Genomic DNA, 19,163 nt, shown 5'->3' with positions numbered 1-19,163 from the left:
GTCACATCCCGGTGGTACGCCGGCGTTGGCAGGGGACCCACCACGTACTCGGTGACATTGGGGTCTGGGTGGTACCCAAAATACAGCACTGTCAGTGCCTTTCGGGCGGGACGAGCCCTCCCGCCGTCCAGGAACCGCAGCACCTCTGCCTTGGCAGGGACCTGCAGATCCACGGAGGCGATGCAGTTGTCCGAGGGTTTGGCACGCGAGGCATCAACCAGCTGCACCCCGAGGTTTCCCTGCAGGTACCGCACCACTTGCGCCATCTCCTCGGGTGTCAGGTCAGCAAAGACCAGGCTCTGGCCATCCTCGGTGTCCTCCTGCTCCGTGGGCAGGTGTTGGCAGGTGCTGGGCGCCCTTCCTCTGGTCAGCAACATGCAGACCAAAGCGAATATCGTGGCTAACGCCAGACCGAGGAGGATGAGCACAGTTTTCACATTCATGCCTGTGGCTGGTCCGGCAGTGTTCACAGCAGCCTTCAGAGCAGGCTTTCCAGCTCCTGCCTCTCTCAGTTTATGCTGCACTGGATGGATTAGCAAAGAAAGTACAAAAGACTGGGAGAGGCTAGGGGAGGAGATCTGAAATCCGTGGTGACCAGCTCTCTCAGCTGCAGCCTCCTCTGTCTTTCTCCACAGCAGTGCCCTGAAAGAACTTGTGGAGATGCAGGGTCAGTGACTCAGACAACTTCCACATAATTCCGTTACTTTTTCAGTCCAGCCTGGCTTCCTGAGGCTGCCTGTAAAAACGGAGATCATGCAGTCAGCCTGAGGTGGCTGCGATCACTGCGAAGCTCTGACAAGCTGGGAATTGTTGTTACACTGTACAATTTCACCTCTTTGCAACTCACCCATTTTTCTTGTTTATCAGGCTCCTTCCTTGTAAACATTGTCCCTGGCAGCACCATTCCAAGCTTGGAGTTACTTTTTATTTTATTTTTTTCAGTCTTCCACATGGTAGCCTTTGCTGAAAACACATCCTTCTGTGTAGCAGAAGAAAAACTTTGGCAGGCATGGAGGTGTAGCTCAGGATGAGAATCAGGCCCCAATGCACTGTGAACAACCAGCTCTTAGTTTGCACCTCAGAACAGCTCCGAACCAATTAATCCCCAGCATTTCACTGCCACAGGATCGTGCAGCCTTTATCTCTGCCTCCAATTCACAGATAAACCGAGATGCAGCTTCCAAGAGGTTCCCTCAAGGACAGAACCATCACGAACCTGTGCCCAGCTGCAGCTGAGGGCAGTGGCCACTATTGGTGCTGCCAGGCCACAGTGCCCAGGCTGAGCAGCCACAGCTGCCCTCTGCCACCCTGCCAACAGTCTCTGCTGGCCTTGTGGAGCTGTTCAAAGGCACTGGCAGAACAAGGCAGCCAGAAGGACTCGGTGCTCCATCCTGCCACGCAGCAGATGCTCGGGGCAGACCAGACACACCACACTGGCTACAGTCCCTGAGCTGGTGCTGAGTAAGACAAGGCATCCAAGAGAACCAGGGCTGGACATTCAACCCAACATTTCCACTCCTGCTGCCAGCCTGACCTCATCTCACCCTCGTCTTCTCTTCCTCTTGTCAGAGTTTCCTGGTGGGAAACAGCCCCCACCGGCCTCCTGTTCTTCCTCTGTGGCAGATCCTACCTGGGGCTCAGCCCCTCTCTAGTCCTCCAGCCACGCTCAGGCACCACGCTGGGAGGCAGAAGGCCATGTTGCTGTAGGACACGCTCCATTATCCTCACCTCCACTCGCAGCCTCAGCCTTCTTTGGCCTGGGACATGCTTGTCCCCGCTCTGCCAGCACACAAGGCTCTGCCTCACCATGCCAGGAGAGATTCAGAGCCACAGCACTCACTTCACATGGTCGCAGTGCCAGCAAAGGAGCTCACTAGCACAGACACGAGCAACAGGGAGAGACAGGACAGATGAGAACAGAGCCTTGGCTGCACAGGATGCAGCAGCCACAGGTTTGGGAAGTACCTGCTCTCATCGGCTCACAGTGGCAAAATTGGATGCCTCTGAATAATCCCAAATTAGGCAAAGCAGCGCTGACTCCCAAGTCAGTCTGTCAGTCCACATAGTCAGTGAGGCTTGGGGGATTACCTGGGGTTAGGCTTGAAAGAAAAATTCCCTTTTGGTGTAGGCCTGGAACATGGCGGAGTGCAGAGCAGCAGCACTGCTGTCCCGGTTCAGGTTTGGAGCACAGCCAGGACATACCTCCTGCCTCTCAGGAATGGAACAAGTGTTCTGCTGCCACACACACGGGCACAGCTGGGCCGAGACTACAGCAGAACCTCCATGGCTGCATGACAGAGCTCACATGGACCTTTCCTTAAAGAAGTATACAAAGAGCAGATCATTCAGGTTTGACTTTGCCTCTTGGATTTGCATCCCGAGTCCCTCAAAGCCACAGCACAGGCTGCAATTACAGAAGGGCCTTTTCCAAGCAGCACAGCAGTAGTTTAAGGTTATTGGATAAACTCCACAGGCCTTCCTGCCCCACAAATCACAACTCAACCCTGCAGCTGGGCCGGGAGAGATCTGAAAATAGAGTGTGGGAACACTCCCCATTCTGTGCATGTCGGAGACTTGAAAGAGAAACCCTAATCTGTACTGACATCCCCATGACAAACCAACCACAGCACGTACCCCAGAGCTGCGGGACATGGATGGCAGCTTTCTACACTGCCTCTGCCCCACTGCAAGGCCTGTGCCATGGAGGCCATGACTGATACCGGGTTTTTTTAGTACCATCTGTTTCTGCTGGACTTTTCAAGCTCTGGTTTATGGATCTGCTTCAGAATAAACAAAACAGCCCTAAATCCACCTCCATCTTGCAGCAGGAACTTCAGGAAGGAGAGTAATTAACTGAGCCTGCAGTACCAGGAAACCTGTGTTGATAACTGACTGATGAAAAGCAATGATGGATCTTCAGGGGCCCCCCCACACACTGGAATTGCTTGTGTACCTTCTCTAAAAGAAGCCTGAAGCAGCTTAAAGCTAACCTAGAATTAAAGAAATTGCACATCTCCCTAACAGCAGTGTAACTTGTTTATGACCTGCTCGGCGCACGTACTGCTTCCCACATCCCAGTTCCCCAGTGCAATCAGCCTGTCACTGCCCCACATCCCATATGGAGAATTCACATCCTACCCATGTTTTATTTTGGCTACACAGTCACTTTTAGGCACTGCCCATTAGTACATCTTATATTTGCTAAATTGCCCACATTCCCCAAACAAAGTGAGGAAGGAGGGAGTTTGCTGCAGTTTCACTCACACAGAAAGGTAGAGGTGGAAAAAAATAGCATGTGAAATTTATAGAAACCCAAACTAGACAGACAGCTTTTGGCCTGGGGAAACTCTGAGTTGGTGACTGTGACAGCTGGGGAAAGGGCACAGTACAGAAAAACCCCCGCCAACACTCCCGACACCAGCAAGGCTTGAGTAAACCCCACACCAGAGCTCAGACTCTAAGAAGTTCCCACTCCCAAAGCCTCACCTCATGGGGCCAGCTGGTACAAAACACAACAGTGGAACTGCCTGACCCTTCCCCATGCTGGCTGTGCTGCTGGCAGCGCCTGTGGCTGCACACAATGGCTGAGCCATTATTCTCTTCCCCTGCATGTAAGCCGGGACGTCTCAAGGACTGATGAAGCTGAGCCCTGACCCCACACTGCCACTGCTCCCAGACTCACCAACATCACAGACAACAAACCCTCTCCCAAACACCCCTGCCCCCATGGATGAACCCTGCTCCCTGCCAGCACCTGCCCAGACAACAGTCCTGGGTGCTCCACCCTTCCACAGGACTACTGGCACCAGCTTCTTCTTTTGCTGTGGTGAGGAGGAGCCCCTTGTGCTGCACCACATCAAGTCCTGCCAGCAAGTCCTTCCCCTGGGCTCTGGCTCCAGCCATCTCGACCCCAGAGATCTGTGTGCAGCTCAGTGCCCCCTCCCTGCACGAGTCGGGCACCTGCAGGGCTTTCCCACACTGCAGGAGGAACCTTCCTCCACAAGCACCTGCTCCTGTTCCTGGGCAGCTGAAGGTGCCAGCTGGGAGTCCCAGTCTGTGGCGGCCACTCCCAGGGCCAGTCACAGGCCCTGCAGCCCTGCAGCTGGGGTACAGGACACTCTGGGAGTCCCCAAGTGACCTCTGAGAGGCCTCTGGGCCCCAGTCGCAGTGCATCAGGCACGGAGGGAGTACAAGAACGGGATGATCCCTAGGGAGAGCAGAGGGCACTGTGGCTGGGGACAGCAGGGCAGCCACCGTTCCTTGGGCATCACACGCATGGAGCAGCCAGGAATAATGGACTGTGTGCCCAAGGAATAACTGACTGTGTGCCCAATGGTCACATGGCACTGCATCCAGGTGCTGCAGGACAGCCCAGAGACACCTGCCCAGCAGAGCAGCCCCAGAGCAGCTGCACACCCAGAGAAACACAATGCAAAGTCCCTGTGTCTATCTGAACTGGGACGGCCCGAGTTCCACACTGGGCTGAGACGGGACAAATTCCATCAAACCCAAGCCCGTGGGCCCACGTGAAGCATGCTGGAGGAACAGGAACAACCTACACAGCAGTGCAGAGCATTTACAACACAGTCAAAAAGAGGAATGAGGAGAATGCAGGAAGGAGCAACTGAATTCGAGAAAGGCAGGACCAGAACAGGACACTAACACTGCATGGCCTGAGAGCCCAGCATCACACACAAGGGGCTGCCTTGAAAGAATTCCAAGTACCTTATTTTAATTTCTTGACATGGTAAAAGTTTACATACGTTCATCTGGCAAAGAGAGCTGAACAAATTAAAAGGAATCAATACAAAGAAACACAAGGGGAAGTGCTGCTCCCAGACAGCAGCTCAACGCAGTTGGTTTGTTACTGAATATTTATTAGCGGGAAGACTAAGAGTTGACTTACTACAAACAACAACAGAAGAGTCTATAGCAAGGGCCAGCGACCTGCCACACTTCAGGCAAATCCCTGGGAAACCAGCAAGAGCCATGGCTCTTAGATGTGGAAGCAGAAAAAAAAAAAACCAAAAACAAAGTAAAAAAAAGAAGGGGAGAAAGTTCATTCCATTTGTCACTGTTGTTACAATGAGATTAACACAACTCTTAAGGCTACTGCACAGTAAGAATATACAGATGTAACAGCGAGACCTGGGAAACAGCGAGGTTCCTGAAACAAATGATTTAACATTCCCTGATTAGGGGACTTAAGTAGAAATACTATAAATAAGAAAAATTTGAAGCCTGCAGCGTTATGGGCCCACTTGCCACACACAAAAACTGATGCAACACAACCAGTCATTTCCAAAGGGGTTTGTAATGGACCATGAAACGTTCTGGCAGCTTAGCGGAGTCACCAGGCACAGGAACGTGCCCTTTGCAGGGGAAAGACTGCAAGGTCTGCAGGGTACCAGGTGGGTATTGGCCACCCTCACCCCTGAGCACCAGCTGTGGCAGCCAGCCTGCTCTGCCCAGGCACTGGGGAGCACTGCCAGGGACAGGGGGGCTCGGTCTGACCACATGCAAAGATATTGGGACTTTAGCATCAGACCTCTGGCCCCTCCCTTCCCTCAGCCTGGGCAAAAGCATCTCATGCCAAAGGGGCACTGGGACGTATGTGAAGAAACATTAGTTTTAGCCAAGGAAGTGGCTCTAGTCAAATGGCAGAGGAGCAGAAGCCACCTGAGCTCGTGACAGCCAGGACAGCGCTGGCCCTAGTTCGAAGCACCACCTCGTACTCTGCACTGATCCAGACAGAACTGACAAGGCAGAGACCCATAGGGCAAGCTCTGCCAAGCCAGGAGAGAGACAGAAATGGAGTGCAGATTGCTCAGTGGCACTGGAGTATGGCTGCTGCCACTGGCCCCAAGGGGCAGGGTCCCTGGTCAGTGCAGAGCTGGTGGCAGAGGGGCCCAGCCACAGCTGGCAACAGGGAGGGAGCTCCCCCCCTCTGGAGTGCCACCCTCTGCCAGGCTGTCTGCCCCATTCCCAGAGACCCCAGTGCAGCCACCAGCCAAAAGGTGGGACAGGACAAGAGCTTGGTCTCTAGTGTTGTTCCCAGTCAGGTAGGAAGCAAGGCGTGAAGGAATGTCCCTGCCTGGCTGCAGCAGCCTCTGGGGTGCCCAATGCAGCACAGCCTCTACTACCAGTGACTAGAGGGAGGGAGAGCTCCTGAGACCTGAACAAAACCAATCACAAAACTAGGCGAGAATTTCTTTAGAGTTTAACTAAGAATGCAATACTATTTCCAGCCAGTTTCCCATCTCGATAGTCACGTAACAAACCAAGGCAATGACGGTCTTTAGTTGACTGAACAGTTCTCAAGTTCAAACGTTGACACTTAATAGAGGGTCTCAGCATTGCTGCTCCGAGGCCTCTTGATCTTCTCAATGTTTTTAAGGATCATGTCATGCAAAGTGACCTGCAAAAAGGGAGAACAGGACTCAGACAGGAAGGGTGAAGCCATCCAGTGTTCAGCATTCACCACGAGCACTGGTTACCACAGCAGCACCACTCCCCTTGGCACCACCCTCAACCCCCATGTGCAACTACACACTCAGCTAAAGGAAGGGCTTCCTTCAGCCAAACCTTACAGAAGCCACTGTACATAATATCAGAAACATTTATTCAGAGACCTCAGGATTAGCTTGTACTGTATGAAGAGCTTAGGATCACAGACTCCCACAGAAGGGGAAGGAATATTTTATGCTAGAGCCTTGTGAACACTTGGAAACACCTGCATGTCTAGAGAATGGTGGAGAAGCAACAGTCAGCTCCTGCGGCTCAAGTGGAGCAGGCAGGTTTCCTGCCAGGAGCGGGCACGCTTGCAGGGAAAGGGGAGAGGAGCAGCAGCAGCAGGAGCACAAAGGCTTTCCACTGCTGTGCTGGGAGCCAGTGTGAGCTCTGTGTTTTCACTTACATATTGATTCCTCAGCTCTGAAATGATCAGGCGCAGACTAATGTACTCCTTCTCGTCGATCTCCGTCACGGTGCGGCGATAGTCCTCCTGCCGAGAGAGCGCCCGAGCTCAGCCAGGCCTCCCACACTTGAGGGGGGCTCCTGCCTCCCACAAAGGAACCTCCCCCCTTCAGCTTATTGCCCTCCATCCCTGTATGATTCCCCTCTTCCCCCAAGACCCTCAGCTCAAAAAAGTCCCGAGAAGCAGCAGCATGAACATGCAGATCTTCACGTCCCCAGCGACTTACCACATGAGGGTACTTGGCTATTTTGGAAACCAACTTTGCTCTTGTGATATAGTATCTGGTAACAAAACGGAGAGACTAAAGATCAGATAAACAGCACCAGGATGGCTTTTTTCTGGTCCCAGCTGCCCTGTAACAGCTACGAGGCCTTTACAAAACATGTTCTTTTTCCAAGGGGATCCCAAAAAAGAAGTCTGTTCTTGCACGCCTACCTAGAAATCTGGTCCAGGTAGGACGCTGCCTCACTCTCCACAGTCCGAAGCTCAGCGACTGTTTCCTCCTGACAGTAAGACAAGGAAGCCATTAGCTCCAAGAGGCTGCAACTGGCCTTCAGGGCTCAGAAGGCAACATCTCAGCAGTAGCACATCAAGCTCAGGTTTGGATTTTAAGACCTAACCCACTCCCAAGACTGCAGCTGCTGGACACCATGAACTGACTCAGAGGAACCTCAGAGATCCAAGTCCCTGGAGCACAGAGCAGTGCCTTACCTGAATAGAAACACCAAAGTTGTTCCCATCCTCTATCCTGGGGATGAGAAGCTGCACCCACATTTTGACCTGCAGTGGAAAGATCACAACGCTGACAAATGCCAACATCTCCACAAAGACCTCTCTTAGAAATGTTAGCAAAATCTTCTCAGGCTCCTGCCTTTGCCACACAGCTCACAATAAACTGTTGCAGGTCCCACATGCACCTGCAACACTCCTGAGGAGATCACTTCCCACATGGCTGGGGTGCCACTCAAGCCAGCACAGGGGATTCCCATGGGAAGTTCTCCTGACCATAGCACAGGAGCTCTTGGCAGGGGTCTGTGCCTGTGCAAAAGGAGGGCAAAGCAAAGCCTCACAAGGCCTGATAACAGAGGTCCTCCTCCTTCAGGTGAACAACTGAGCTCCCTGAGGGCTTCACCTGCCTCCCAGCCCATAGACAGGGCAGTAGTACCCCTGCCTTTCCCCATCTCCAGCACAGAGGGGTCTGCTCTCTCCACAGCTTTGCCTCTCCAGGAGCAAACCCAGCCCACTGCCTCCCCTTGCCCCAGGCCCACACCCACCGTATTGCACTTCTCGATGAGCAGCCTGATTTCTGGCTTCACTTTCTCAATGATGTCCACCAGCTGCTGGTTGCTTTTCAGCATCCCATTGGGCATCACGAACACTTTGGTACCTGCAGCAGAGACAAACCCCTGGCGTCAGAGACGCGCAGGAACCGCAGGGTCACCTGAGCCTCATCTCCCACACGGGCCAAAGAGGGACTGAGCCAGGCTATGGCCACCAGTGGAGAAGGGGAAGTGGGACGTGGGATAACAGCAGTGACCATAGGGAAGGAAAAGAGAAAACATGGAGCAGAGATGTGGCTGAAGAGCTTGAGGCTTCTGAGGCTGAGCACAACGGGTTTCCCTGGGAATTTCTGCCTCAGCTTAATCCAAAGCCTGGAATCTTCCTCCAGACAAAGAGCACAAAGCCACCAGATCAGCTGCCTCTGTCAGCAGGCCAAGCTCAAGCAAGTACTACTTATGTCTATCAGAGAAGTACTAATTATGCTTCTAGGAGCTGGAACCTGACTCCTCCACACCAGCACATCTGTGTGTTGGGCCCTGGCCCGCACGAGCAGCAGCTGCTGTCAGGGCAGGGCAAGTGGGGCTCGTGTGATTCACATCCCCAAGGCATCGTGCATTGGTTCAGGGGGCAGGCAGCAACACAGGGGACTCAAGGACTCTTACCCTGAAAGGTCTCTTCATGGTCTTCCAGCTTCCTCTTTTTCATATTTGGCTAAAATATACAAAATGTTTTACTCACAAACTAGCCGTAAGCTTATAACAGTGCTGCAAAGGAAACAAGGAAAACTTTGGAGTCTCTGCCACACTCCTGGCCTTCTAAGCATCCTTCTTTAAAGCCAAAAGGGGACTGCAAAGCACAGTGTTACCTCCAGCAGACCTCCCCAAGCAGCTCCTCTGTTTGAGAGACAAACCCCTGAAAGCCTTTGGGAGAGCCAAGGCCTGTTGTTAAATAAGAACATCCTACCCCAGCACAGAGCAAGCCATGCAGTTTTAATTAAGAGAAACCAGGATTACAGCCAAGAGAGTAACCTTACCCCATCCAGTCCATCATGGCTGTTGGTGAGAAGAATTGGGTCAGGCACTGGGAGGTTCATATCCGAATGGATCTGAGTAAGATCATGAATATTCAGGATGGGCTCCTGGAAAGTAAAGGAGATTTGTTATTTAACTATGAACTAACAAATTCTGCCACACGAAACACAAGGAGAAGACAAAAGATTCAGATCTCCTTATGCAGCTGTAAAATAAGGATGAATTAAAAGGAACAGCCCAACAACAGCCTGTGAGAGCTCCCTCAGCCCAAGAGCAGTGAGCCGAGTTGGGCTGGACTCAGCCATCGGCATCCCTGGTGCTGCCAGGGACAGTCTTAGATAGATAAAAGTAAGAGATCACACAGAGCAAACTGGAAAAGGCAGCACCCCTCCAGAGCCACTGGCACCTCAGTGCACGTGAGCCACCAGCTGCTCCCTTGTGTCTCTGCAACAAGGGGAAATGCAGAGAACACAACCAGGATGAGACCTGCTACATTGCTGGAAAACAGAAAAGGATGCAGAGCACAAGGCACACCCTACCTTAAGGAACCCATCGAGTTCTAACAGCTTCTTTGGGAAAAAGTTTGCTACGAGGTCTTCAGCCTGAGAGAGAAAGAAGAGACAGCAGTGTGAAACAAGGCCATGAGGCAGGAACACCAGGGAAATCATCCGTCCACAGGCAAGAAATGGGAGAGAACACAAATCCTTCCTGCTGCCAAAACCACCCTCAGCCCAGGTGAGGAGATGCAGGGAGAGCCAGGAGGCTCAGGAACCTCCCTGCAGGGGGTGACTGATGCTCTGGGTGCTGCTGAGCTTCCCGGGGAGCACTGACCCGCACTCAAGTCTGTCAAGAAGGTAAAACCAAACAGCCCCTTTCCTGCTTTCGGTGGGACACTCACCTCACTCGTGATCCGCTCCCTGAAAGAGTCAACCTGCAGAGGGAAACAGCGACAGGTCAGGGCCGCTCCGGAACAGCGGGGCCCGGGAAGGCCGCGCACTGCGCCCCGCAGCCGCACCCAGGACCTCCTGGGGAACGCGGGGCAACGGGAAGAGCCTGCAAACACCGAGCGAGAGCTGCCCGTGCGGGCTGGGCTCCGGGCGCTGTGGGGAGACGGAAGATCCGCCGGGCCATCCCGGGCCAGTGGCCACGCTTCGCCAGGGCTCGGCTCGGGGGCGGCCGCAGCGCAGCCCCGGCCGCGTCCCCGCCCTCCCGGCGCTCCCGCGGGGCAGCGGGCGGGGCGGGCGGGCCGCGCTCGGCGGACGGAGTAGAACGGCCGGGTGGCACCGCGGGGCGGCACCGAGCCCGCCCCGCCCTGCGCCCCGGGCCGGCGCCAGCCCAGCTCGGCGCGGGCCGCGGGGCAGAGGCGGGGGGGCGGGCCGGACCGGGCGGGCCGGACCGGGCGGGCGGGGCGGGCGCACCTTGAGCTTCACCTCCGGGTCCACCTTGAGCAGCGAGGCCATGGCGGGTCCGGTCTCGGGGCCGCTCCGCTCCCCCTGGCCCACACCGGAAGTGACCTCACGCCGCGCGCCCGCCAATGCCGCGCGCGCCCGCCGCCCGCGTGACCCCCGCCCTGCGCGCGCACGCGCCGCCGGGTCCTGGCCGCTCACACACGGCCCCGCCACCACCACCCGCCGCCGGGGAGGGGCTACGGAAAATGGCGCGGGCGGCCCCGCGCGCACACACACTCCTGCCAGGACCGCGCCCCGCGCGCGTCACGTCCGGCGCGCGGCGATGGCGGGGCGCGCGCGGGCGGCGCGATGGAGGCAGCGCGGGCGGGCGGCGGCACCGCGCACGTCAGCTTCGTGTGCCAGCGCTGCCTCCAGCCGCTCAAGCTCGACACCTCCTTCAAGGTCCTCGACCGCCTCACCATCCAGGAGCTCACCGGTACCGCCGGCGCGGCGCGGCGGGGCGGGGCGGGGGACTGGGGCCCGGGGTGAGGCCCAGGCGCGGGCCCGGCTGACGCCTCCTCTCCCGCAGCCCCGCTGGTGACTGCCGCCCCTGCCCGGCCCGGGGACGCGCACGAAGAGGAGAGCGCCCTGACGGAGGTACGGCGGGGTCGGGCGCGGCGGGGCGCGGCGGCGGCTCCGCCGGGCCCCCCGGTGACGGTGCCCCCTTGCCCCCAGGAAGCCTTCACGGAGAATCGGCAGGATGGCGTGTCCAGGAGGTTCATCCCGCCAGCCAGGTACGGCCGCTGTCACCGCGCTCCCGCCGGGCCCGGCCCAGATTGGAGCCCTCCTGCTCCTTCTGCCCAGCCCGAGCCGGTGCTACGGGAAAAGGTCCCCACCGGACCTTAGAGCCTCCCCCGCGGGAGCCCCGTGGCCCTCGGGCTGCTCGGCAGTTTGGACACACAGAACTACTCAGCACTCGGGGGGCTGCTCCTCAGCTGTGGGTCAGACCTGGCAGAGCCCCCAAAACGCGGGCTGCCCCCGTGTGCTCCCCCACCCTGGCCCAGCCCCAAGTCCAGGTCTGGCACTGGAGCTGCCTCCCCGTGCCCCTCAGCACTCACCTCAGTAACATTCTTTCCAAGAATGATGTCAACAGAAAGTGCCAACAGTTTCACCCTGATCGGGGAGGCGTCGGATGGCGGCACCATGGAAAACCTCAGCCGGAGACTGAAGGCAAGTGGGACTTGAGCTGGTAAACTCGGGTTCTTGTGAATGCAGTACCAGTTTTGCTTGATGCCCTGCAAAACTAAACTGCAAAGTTCTGTGAAGTACTGGCCTTCCAGGGGCTTAGTTGGTGAGTAGTTCAGTAAAGCTGAATTGTATCAATCGATATTTGACCCCCAAGGAAGACTTTGCCAACTGGAGCCCCTGAAAGCCAGCAGGCAGCTGCCTGTGGCTCCACTTGCACTAAGGTGAGCTCTTTCTGCAGGTCACCGGCGACCTCTTTGACATCATGTCTGGGCAGACAGATGTGGATCACCCCCTGTGTGAGGAGTGCACAGACACCCTGCTGGACCAGCTGGACACACAGCTCAACATCACAGAGAACGAGTGCCAGAACTACAAGTGAGTGATCCAGAGGTGACCTGAGACCAAGTTGTTGTAGCTTGAAGCGGGATCAGCACGGAGAGGTCGGGGTTGGCAAGAGGTGCAGGGGCTGCCACAGAAGCGAGGACTGGCAGTGGAGCACTTCCCAGGATCCTTGTTTTTGTAATCCTATCTGCTCTCCTTTAGGAGATGTCTGGAGATACTGGAACAGATGAACGAGGATGATAAGGAGAAGCTACAGACAGAACTGAAAGAACTGGCACTGGAGGAAGAGCAGCTGATTCAGGAGCTGGAGGACGTGGAGAAGAACCGCAAGATTGTAGCTGAGGACTTCGAGAGAGTCAGGGCAGAGGCTGAGCGGCTGGAGCAGGAAGAGGCTCAGTGAGTGAACTGTCCCTGCAGCCTGTGGTGGGGGTTGGAGGCAACAAAGAAATGAGGTTGTAATGTGAGAAACCTGTAAATGTTCCCAATGGCTTGTTCTCTGCAGAAGGGAAGGTGGCCAGACCAAACTGACCCACAGAGACATCCCTCTGATGTAAGAGGTGGCACTTAGCACTTCTTGTCTTGCTTTTGCTCAAAGGTATCAGAAGGAATACTGTGAGTTCAAGAGGCAGCAGCTGGAGCTGGATGATGAGCTGAAAAGCGTGGACAACCAAATGCGCTATGCCCAGATGCAGTTGGATAAATTAAAGAAAACCAATGTGTTCAACGCGACCTTTCATATCTGGTAACGTAGACACTGGAGTATCGTGTCCCTTTGCTTGGAAGCTGCAGTGTGGGGCTGTTTCAGTCACACTGCATTCAACAGGAAAGGTGCAAGCCAGGTCACAGTTACCCCCCAGCCCCGGCTCCCAGCAGCGGCAGCTGAGCAAGGTGTGCCAGGCTGTGGGACTGGTAAATGGCTCCTTCACCAACCCCAGTAACACTGGGACCCTCTGTGCCAGCCAGCAGTGACACTGGCATTGGAAGTCACAGAGCAGGTGGTTCAGGGGGGCTGGTTGCATTTTTTTAGTTGTGTTTTTATGAAAAAAAAGAAGACAAGTGGCTGGTATTTACATGCACTTGTTGAGCAAAGTCCCAAACCCTCCGTGTGTGTGGCACGCTGTGTGTGCCGTGCTGTTGGGACACAGCCCCTGTTTGGTTCTTGTGCCAGGAGCTGTTCCCAGCCCAGCACACTTACTTATAATTCCTCTTATCACAGGCACAGCGGGCAGTTTGGCACAATAAACAACTTCAGGCTTGGCCGCCTCCCCAGCGTTCCTGTGGAATGGAATGAGATCAACGCTGCCTGGGGCCAGACAGTGCTGCTGCTGCACGCCCTGGCCAACAAAATGGGCCTGAAGTTTCAGAGGTACACACAGTACCACCCTTACAGCCCAGAGAAAGGCAGGGCAGACTGAGGTGCCTCTAAATCCTGTCTCTTTTCAGATACCGTCTTGTCCCCTATGGCAACCACTCGTATTTGGAGTCCCTCACGGATAAATCCAAGGTGAGAGATCCTGCATGAATCGTGGGACGCTGACCTTGAGTGCCAGAGCCCTGGTCATCCTGGGAATGCAGCAAACAAACTTGGTCTTTGTGAATGTGGGGTCCAGGAGAGCTGGCTGCCCCAGCTCCTCCAGCATGGTAACATCTCACTCCACATCCTGTATCAAGGCACTGGTTCTGCCAGCCTGTGGTGTTAAAAGTGACAGAACTGTTGAATACACCATAGCTGGCTGGAGGCAGATGGCATGACTTGGGGTGACTGGCAGGTGGATGAAGCGATTTGGGATTGGTGGAGGTCAGGAACGCATGGCAGGCACTGAGACAAAACCAGTCACACTCGCTCTGTGCCACCAACTGTTTCTGGGTGTCCTGTGATGAATTCAAGGCTCCCATGAAGCTAAAGAGCTGCAGTGACTGTATTTAAAACAAGTGCTTGGGGTGTCTAATACAAACCTCTTTTCCAGGAGCTCCCCTTGTACTGCTCTGGAGGCCTGAGGTTCTTCTGGGACAATAAGTTTGACCACGCCATGGTGGCGTTCCTGGACTGTGTGCAGCAGTTCAAAGAGGAAGTGGAAAAAGGTGAAACTCGGTTTTGTTTGCCTTACAGGTGAGTGTTGCCACATAACTGTCAAATTAACCCCTGTGTGCTGTCCCCAGCACTGCTTGGTGTTTCAGTCCTGGCTTTCTGGACTCATCTGGGATTCTTTATCATGTGCACTTACTAGTTTAATTGAAATTTAAAGCCAGTCCCCCTGAGGCTTGTTAGGTTCCCTTTAAAAACAAAGTGTTTTTACGGGATGGTATTAATGTCAGATTGAAAATTTAGTGCTTGATGTCATACTGAGATTAAATGTTTGCAGGAGGAATGCACTAATAAAACCTTGTGTGTGATACAGGATGGACGTGGAGAAAGGAAAGATTGAAGACACAGGTGGCAGTGGTGGCTCTTACTCAATTAAAACACAATTTAACTCCGAGGAGCAATGGACAAAAGCACTAAAATTCATGTTAACTAACCTGAAATGGGGCCTTGCCTGGGTCTCATCCCAATTCTATAACAAGTAACCATGGTCATAATTTGACCTGGCAGCTGTGGGTGTCTGCATTAACGTTGGAGAAAGGCAAGTTAAGATGTTTCTTAATATTAACCAGTACAAAATGTTTACAATACCAAAAATCCACAAGACACTTTATTTAAAATGCCATTATTACAAGTAGTTTATAGAAAAGCAATATGCAAAGTTGTATCATTGAGTTGAACAGAATAAACTCAGCTATTAAATGGATGCTAAACTGGTACTTTTGGGGTTTATGGCCAATGTTACAAACACAGGGAATAACATGGAAAAACTCAGAACTCTGCCTGGTCATTAAAGAGTAACTACAGTTTGAAGTAAAGTTTTCCCAGTCACATCAGCACTTCTTTGTACCACTGAGCTTAAACAAGGTTTGATGCCACTTAAAACAGTTTGTAATCCCTCCTGCAGCCTATTCCTGCACAGGGCTGCACTGAGGAAACACTAAAACTATTCCTTGCTCTGAGTGCTTTCCTTCAGCTCTGCCTGGCACAGCACAAACCCTGGCACTCACAGGGCACCTGCCTGGGCATCTGCTGTCATGACAGGATTCTGTCCTTGTCACAGTGCTGGTCGTTACTGGCTGTGGTAGGGCAAGAGCAAAAGTGTTCCAAGTGCTGGCAGAGGGGAAATAGTCGCAGGCAGCTGGAGATAGGGATTTTAGAAAAGCAGCAGGTGGAGACAGCACAGCACTGTTTGTAACATGGGTGTCAGAGCTGCTCCCAGCAATCCTGGTCATGGCTGAGCAGGCACAGCAGCACCTTTCGGACATGACTACTGTGAGGGGTCTCTTCAGTCAAAGGGAACTTCGACCCAGCTTAAAAGATGCACCTCTTACAATAAACCTCTGGGTCCCAAAGAGGCATTTCTAAACACTGCTGTGCTGCTGGGCCTCCCTTCAAATCGTGATTGTGATGCCTGGCAGGCTGAGCTTTGCTAATTCACACATGACTGACAGGCTGTTCCAGAACCCCTGGTGCTCAGGACCAAAGGTAATCCCGAGCTTTGCTGGGAGCCCAGGTGGTGTCACAGAGGAGGAACTGTGGGTTCAGCAGTGTGACAGTTCCAGACAAGGTGGTTCTATTTCAGGGGCAGAATCCTGCCTTTGGGAGCTTTGGTCCCACAGCTCCCATGGTGCTGCCTGGGCACGGCGCTGCCCAGGATGCGCCTCAGCACCGCGTACGAGAACTCCTTGATGCTTTGTGGAGTAATGCCAGTGATACAGTTCAAATGCTCCACAACCTGAAAACAGAAAAGATAGGGTGCCTAAAGGCCGTGAGTTTACAGCCCAACGAGTAACTGCTCCATGGGCACATTTCACAGGCAGTTGTCCCACAGGATTGCTTCTCTACCTGCCAGCAAAACGCTGCCGGTGGGGGTTTGTCCTGGCTGTGAAGCACTGAAGGCAAGGACACACACCAGTGCCAGTACATGCTGCACCACACCATGGCCTCCTGAGGCCCAGGAACTTCCTGCTAAAACCCCTGAGATGTTCCCTCCCTCATGCCACTGCCAGCAGAGCCCCACCTATCTCCTTGCTGTGCTGAAACAGATAAACCACCCTGGCGTCGTGTTCCTATAGAGCCAACACGCTCAGCAGCAACTGTACCTGCTCCCAGTGCCCAGGGCTCAGGATGAACATGCCTGTGCTGATGATTCCAACAGCCAAGAGCATGAAATCTTCCTTCACTGTCAAGAACTTGGCTCTGCAGAAGGAGAAGTGTGTTCAGGTGTAAAATGCTGCTTCACAGCTCAAAAGCACCCACTGCTGCACTTGCCACGGCCCAGGACACAACCAAGGCCTGACACTGGGAGCTGGAACTGATAGTGCATGGCTAGACTTTCATGACCAAGTAAAACACTCTGCTTGCCCCTGAAGCAGCTGTGGAGAAGCACGCTGCTGTGAACTGCTGTGAACTGCTGTATTAAGAAACAGTGCTGAAAGCCCCCCAAAATTAATTTTTTTAAAAAGATGCCCCAAAAATGGCATAATGGGAATTATGCTACTATTCATTAGCTTTTCTTAGGGTTTTAATTTCAAAGGGTTTTTAATTCATGGTCAGGTAAGACTCTTACACCTGCAGCTCGCTGGGTGTGGAGTTTTCGATGGCGATCTTCAGCAAAGTGTCGTAGATGGTCTCTCTGGACAGGTAGCAGAAGTCCAGCAGCTGCACACACATGTGGTGCAAGGGTTTAGCAGGAAGCAAGCACCCATTGTGTCCTGGCAGAGATCACACCATCAGCCCAACATTTTGGGTCAATAAATTAAAAATGTCAGGTACTGTAAGGGAGGGATGGAGGTTTCTGAGGAAAACTGCCCTGTCTCTGAATGCCACATGCTCCCTCAGCCTCAGTATAATTTCACTCACTCTCACATTCAGGTTGTCACACCTGGGCCAAGAAAATGGTGAGTGTAGAAAATGCAGCCTTACACCAGGTTTGGGGGGTTTAAACTGGCTGTCCAGCAACATTCTTCATGCTCTACAAAGGACAAAGTTCTCATCTGAAAAGTGAAGCCCTGGACAATCTGAACAGTTCCATGTGCAAAAATCTCTAATATGAGATGTTTCAGTTCAGATCAGCACCAGCTCTATTACCCTTTTAAAAAACTTCCTTCCCATTCTCTTTGATTGATATTCTCACCTAGAACCTCCAGAAGCAATTCCACGTAGGCCAACGGAGTGGACACGTTGATGTGGAAGTGCAGAGTGTTTAAAACAGCAAGCTCTGACTCCAGCAACTCCTGTTTAGTGTAAGAGTATTTTAAGGATTGCAGAAATTTTAAAGCTGTGTCACTGGTCACTCTCTGAAGAGGAAAAAAGAGAAAAGACATCTTCCAGGCAATAAGGCCCTTGGTAGGAACAAAGTGCTCCCTCACCTCCCTCCTCCCGCTGAGCACGAGGCTGCGACTCACCTGCCTGCCCTTTGAGCTGGCATGAGAAACCCAGCTTGGACCTTTCCCAGAGTTTTCCTCAACTCCATAAACCATCCCCAGGCAGGTGTGAACCCCTGTGGCCACACAATTTTTGACAACCACAGGCTAAGCGTTTCCTGCCCTTTTTTCCCCAGCACTGGGAGAACATTTCCCCGCAAATCGTCACGGGACAAGTGGCAATTTGCCTGCCCTGAAGGGAATGTCATGTCTTTTGCATTTCATTATCACTATTCCCTTTCAGAGAGGAAATCTATTTTTAAGAGAGGTGAACACACTGCAGATTGAACCCCACTGCTAAGGCAAGGACAGGCCGAGCTGGCTTACACTATAGTGCAGGGAGAGTTTGCTCGCGAGCTGAATGCACGACACGAGTCGCAGGACAAAGGTGTCGACTATCTGATCCCTCACAGAGCTCCAGCTGCTCCCTTGTCCTTGGGCACCACCTTTAACACTCCCACTGGAGGACTCCCACAGCTGTTCTACCTGCTTGATCATAAACCTGCAAAACTCACAGTTGCTCAGAGCACAGTTCTCTTTGCTGAGGAAGGAAGAAAGGCAATTCTACATATATTCAGAGTATACACAGAGCTGGTAATTTGGATTAAATGGATGAAGAGACAGAGCACTCGACACACAGAGAAGTAGTGTGTGGTTTGGGTGAGGGGACAGAGCAGGACAGGGCAGGACCGAGCATGGGCAGCGCAGCCAGAGAACAGGAAACAAACTAAGTGTTCCGGGCTCTTGTTACCTTTCAAGTAACTCCACTGCTTGGTACCTCGTCGATTGGTCCAAGCGCCATTTTTCAGACAAAAGGAATATAAATTCTGCAAAGAGCACAGCAGTCACTGGTTCAGTCTCCTGAAGCTCACTGTACAGCTGTGCCCTGCCCCAGGGGCTGCTGTAGCCAAGTCAGTCTCACCCACGATCCGCGTGTCCTTGAAGCTCCCGGCGTGCTCCGGCAGCTCACTCAGGTACTGCTCGTTCTCTGTGGCCAAGTGGATCAGCGTGTCCTCGATGATTTCAGGAGTGACCCCGCTGAACACGGGGCCTGGGTCACGGCCCCAGGGTTCCACGGGCACCGGGGACCCCATTTAATTTAGCAGGTTGGGGTCGAAGCCATAATGACAACAATGGTTCCACCAGCCCCACAGGGACAGGGCAGGGCCCCACCAGCCCCTCCAGGTGCCCAGAGACACGACTGGGAGGGCACGGCCCCTCGGCGAGGCTGTGTTAGGGCAGGGGCAGGGGCAGGTTCAGGCGATGGGTCCGGTTGCTGCAGATTCAGCCCGGCGCTCTCCGGGTCTCGTGACCCCGCTCCTTCAATCAGCGAGCACCGCGGCCGGCACGCGCCAGGCCTCAGCCAACCACTCGACGCCGCGCACC

General features: G+C 53.9%; 4 protein-coding genes across 7 annotated transcripts in view; 1 reads left to right on the top strand and 3 right to left on the bottom strand.

Annotated features, from left to right (window-relative positions):
* Positions 1-443, bottom strand: part of LOC108506835 (membrane primary amine oxidase-like) — an 8,532-nt gene extending 8,089 nt beyond the window's left edge. For both annotated transcript variants that reach the window (XM_017834218.1, XM_017834219.1), the window contains exon 1: positions 99-443. In XM_017834218.1, the coding sequence (XP_017689707.1) occupies positions 99-443 (345 nt within the window). The remainder of the gene's footprint in view (positions 1-98) is intronic.
* A 4,263-nt stretch (positions 444-4,706) lies between these two features.
* Positions 4,707-10,823, bottom strand: PSME3 (proteasome activator subunit 3). The gene is made up of 11 exons (XM_017834197.1): positions 10,707-10,823; positions 10,187-10,219; positions 9,828-9,890; positions 9,291-9,395; positions 8,920-8,968; positions 8,251-8,363; positions 7,688-7,756; positions 7,412-7,479; positions 7,203-7,257; positions 6,917-7,003; positions 4,707-6,418 (listed from the first exon to the last, which is right to left on the bottom strand). The coding sequence occupies exons 1-11, from the start codon at positions 10,746-10,748 to the stop codon at positions 6,338-6,340; spliced, it is 765 nt and encodes a 254-aa protein (XP_017689686.1). The 5' UTR covers positions 10,749-10,823; the 3' UTR covers positions 4,707-6,337.
* Positions 10,824-11,003: 180 nt separating this feature from the next.
* On the top strand, positions 11,004-15,055 carry BECN1 (beclin 1). 2 transcript variants are annotated; one of them, XM_017834191.1, is made up of 11 exons: positions 11,004-11,172; positions 11,266-11,333; positions 11,412-11,470; positions 11,816-11,906; positions 12,163-12,299; positions 12,468-12,662; positions 12,862-13,008; positions 13,483-13,632; positions 13,710-13,770; positions 14,234-14,376; positions 14,666-15,055. In XM_017834191.1, exons 1-11 carry the CDS (start codon positions 11,046-11,048, stop codon positions 14,832-14,834), a joined length of 1,347 nt encoding a protein of 448 aa, XP_017689680.1. In that variant the 5' UTR covers positions 11,004-11,045; the 3' UTR covers positions 14,835-15,055. The 2 variants fall into 2 exon arrangements, with proteins under 2 accessions (XP_017689680.1, XP_017689679.1); XM_017834190.1 differs by having other exon boundaries at positions 11,034-11,172; positions 11,266-11,470.
* On the bottom strand, positions 14,931-19,075 carry CNTD1 (cyclin N-terminal domain containing 1). Of its 2 annotated transcripts, none has more exons than XM_017834192.1 (7): positions 18,700-19,075; positions 18,529-18,604; positions 18,105-18,279; positions 17,489-17,651; positions 16,922-17,066; positions 16,455-16,551; positions 14,931-16,087 (listed from the first exon to the last, which is right to left on the bottom strand). In XM_017834192.1, the coding sequence occupies exons 1-7, from the start codon at positions 18,869-18,871 to the stop codon at positions 15,926-15,928; spliced, it is 990 nt and encodes a 329-aa protein (XP_017689681.1). In that variant the 5' UTR covers positions 18,872-19,075; the 3' UTR covers positions 14,931-15,925. The 2 variants fall into 2 exon arrangements, with proteins under 2 accessions (XP_017689681.1, XP_017689682.1); XM_017834193.1 differs by having other exon boundaries at positions 16,924-17,066; positions 17,489-17,588.
* Between the last annotated feature and the right edge of the window lie 88 nt (positions 19,076-19,163).

The sequence above is a fragment of the Lepidothrix coronata genome, unplaced genomic scaffold (assembly GCF_001604755.1).
Source record: "Lepidothrix coronata isolate B3197 unplaced genomic scaffold, Lepidothrix_coronata-1.0 Scaffold229, whole genome shotgun sequence".
NCBI classification, from domain to species: Eukaryota; Metazoa; Chordata; class Aves; order Passeriformes; family Pipridae; genus Lepidothrix; species Lepidothrix coronata.
This window is presented reverse-complemented; position numbering and strand designations above follow the sequence as displayed.

What these genes read in the sequence shown, in the direction of transcription:
- PSME3 (XM_017834197.1), bottom strand. Translation starts at nt 10,748, where the DNA reads ATGGCCTCGCTGCTCAAGGTGGACCCGGAGGTGAAGCTCAAG. An exon ending in GGGAGCGGATCACGAGTGAG is followed by an intron (nt 9,891 to 10,186) that starts GTGAGTGTCCCA and finishes TTTCTCTCTCAG; the next exon opens with GCTGAAGACCTCGTAGCAAA. An exon ending in ACTTTGGTGTTTCTATTCAG is followed by an intron (nt 7,480 to 7,687) that starts GTAAGGCACTGC and finishes TCTTACTGTCAG; the next exon opens with GAGGAAACAGTCGCTGAGCT.
- BECN1 (XM_017834190.1), top strand. Translation starts at nt 11,046, where the DNA reads ATGGAGGCAGCGCGGGCGGGCGGCGGCACCGCGCACGTCAGCTTCGTG. An exon ending in ACCTCAGCCGGAGACTGAAG is followed by an intron (nt 11,907 to 12,162) that starts GCAAGTGGGACT and finishes CTCTTTCTGCAG; the next exon opens with GTCACCGGCGACCTCTTTGA. An exon ending in CCCTCACGGATAAATCCAAG is followed by an intron (nt 13,771 to 14,233) that starts GTGAGAGATCCT and finishes CCTCTTTTCCAG; the next exon opens with GAGCTCCCCTTGTACTGCTC.
- CNTD1 (XM_017834192.1), bottom strand. Translation starts at nt 18,871, where the DNA reads ATGGGGTCCCCGGTGCCCGTGGAACCCTGGGGCCGTGACCCAGGCCCC. An exon ending in AACTCTCCCTGCACTATAGT is followed by an intron (nt 17,652 to 18,104) that starts GTAAGCCAGCTC and finishes TTTCCTCTTCAG; the next exon opens with AGAGTGACCAGTGACACAGC. An exon ending in ATTGCTTCTGGAGGTTCTAG is followed by an intron (nt 17,067 to 17,488) that starts GTGAGAATATCA and finishes GATCTCTGCCAG; the next exon opens with GACACAATGGGTGCTTGCTT.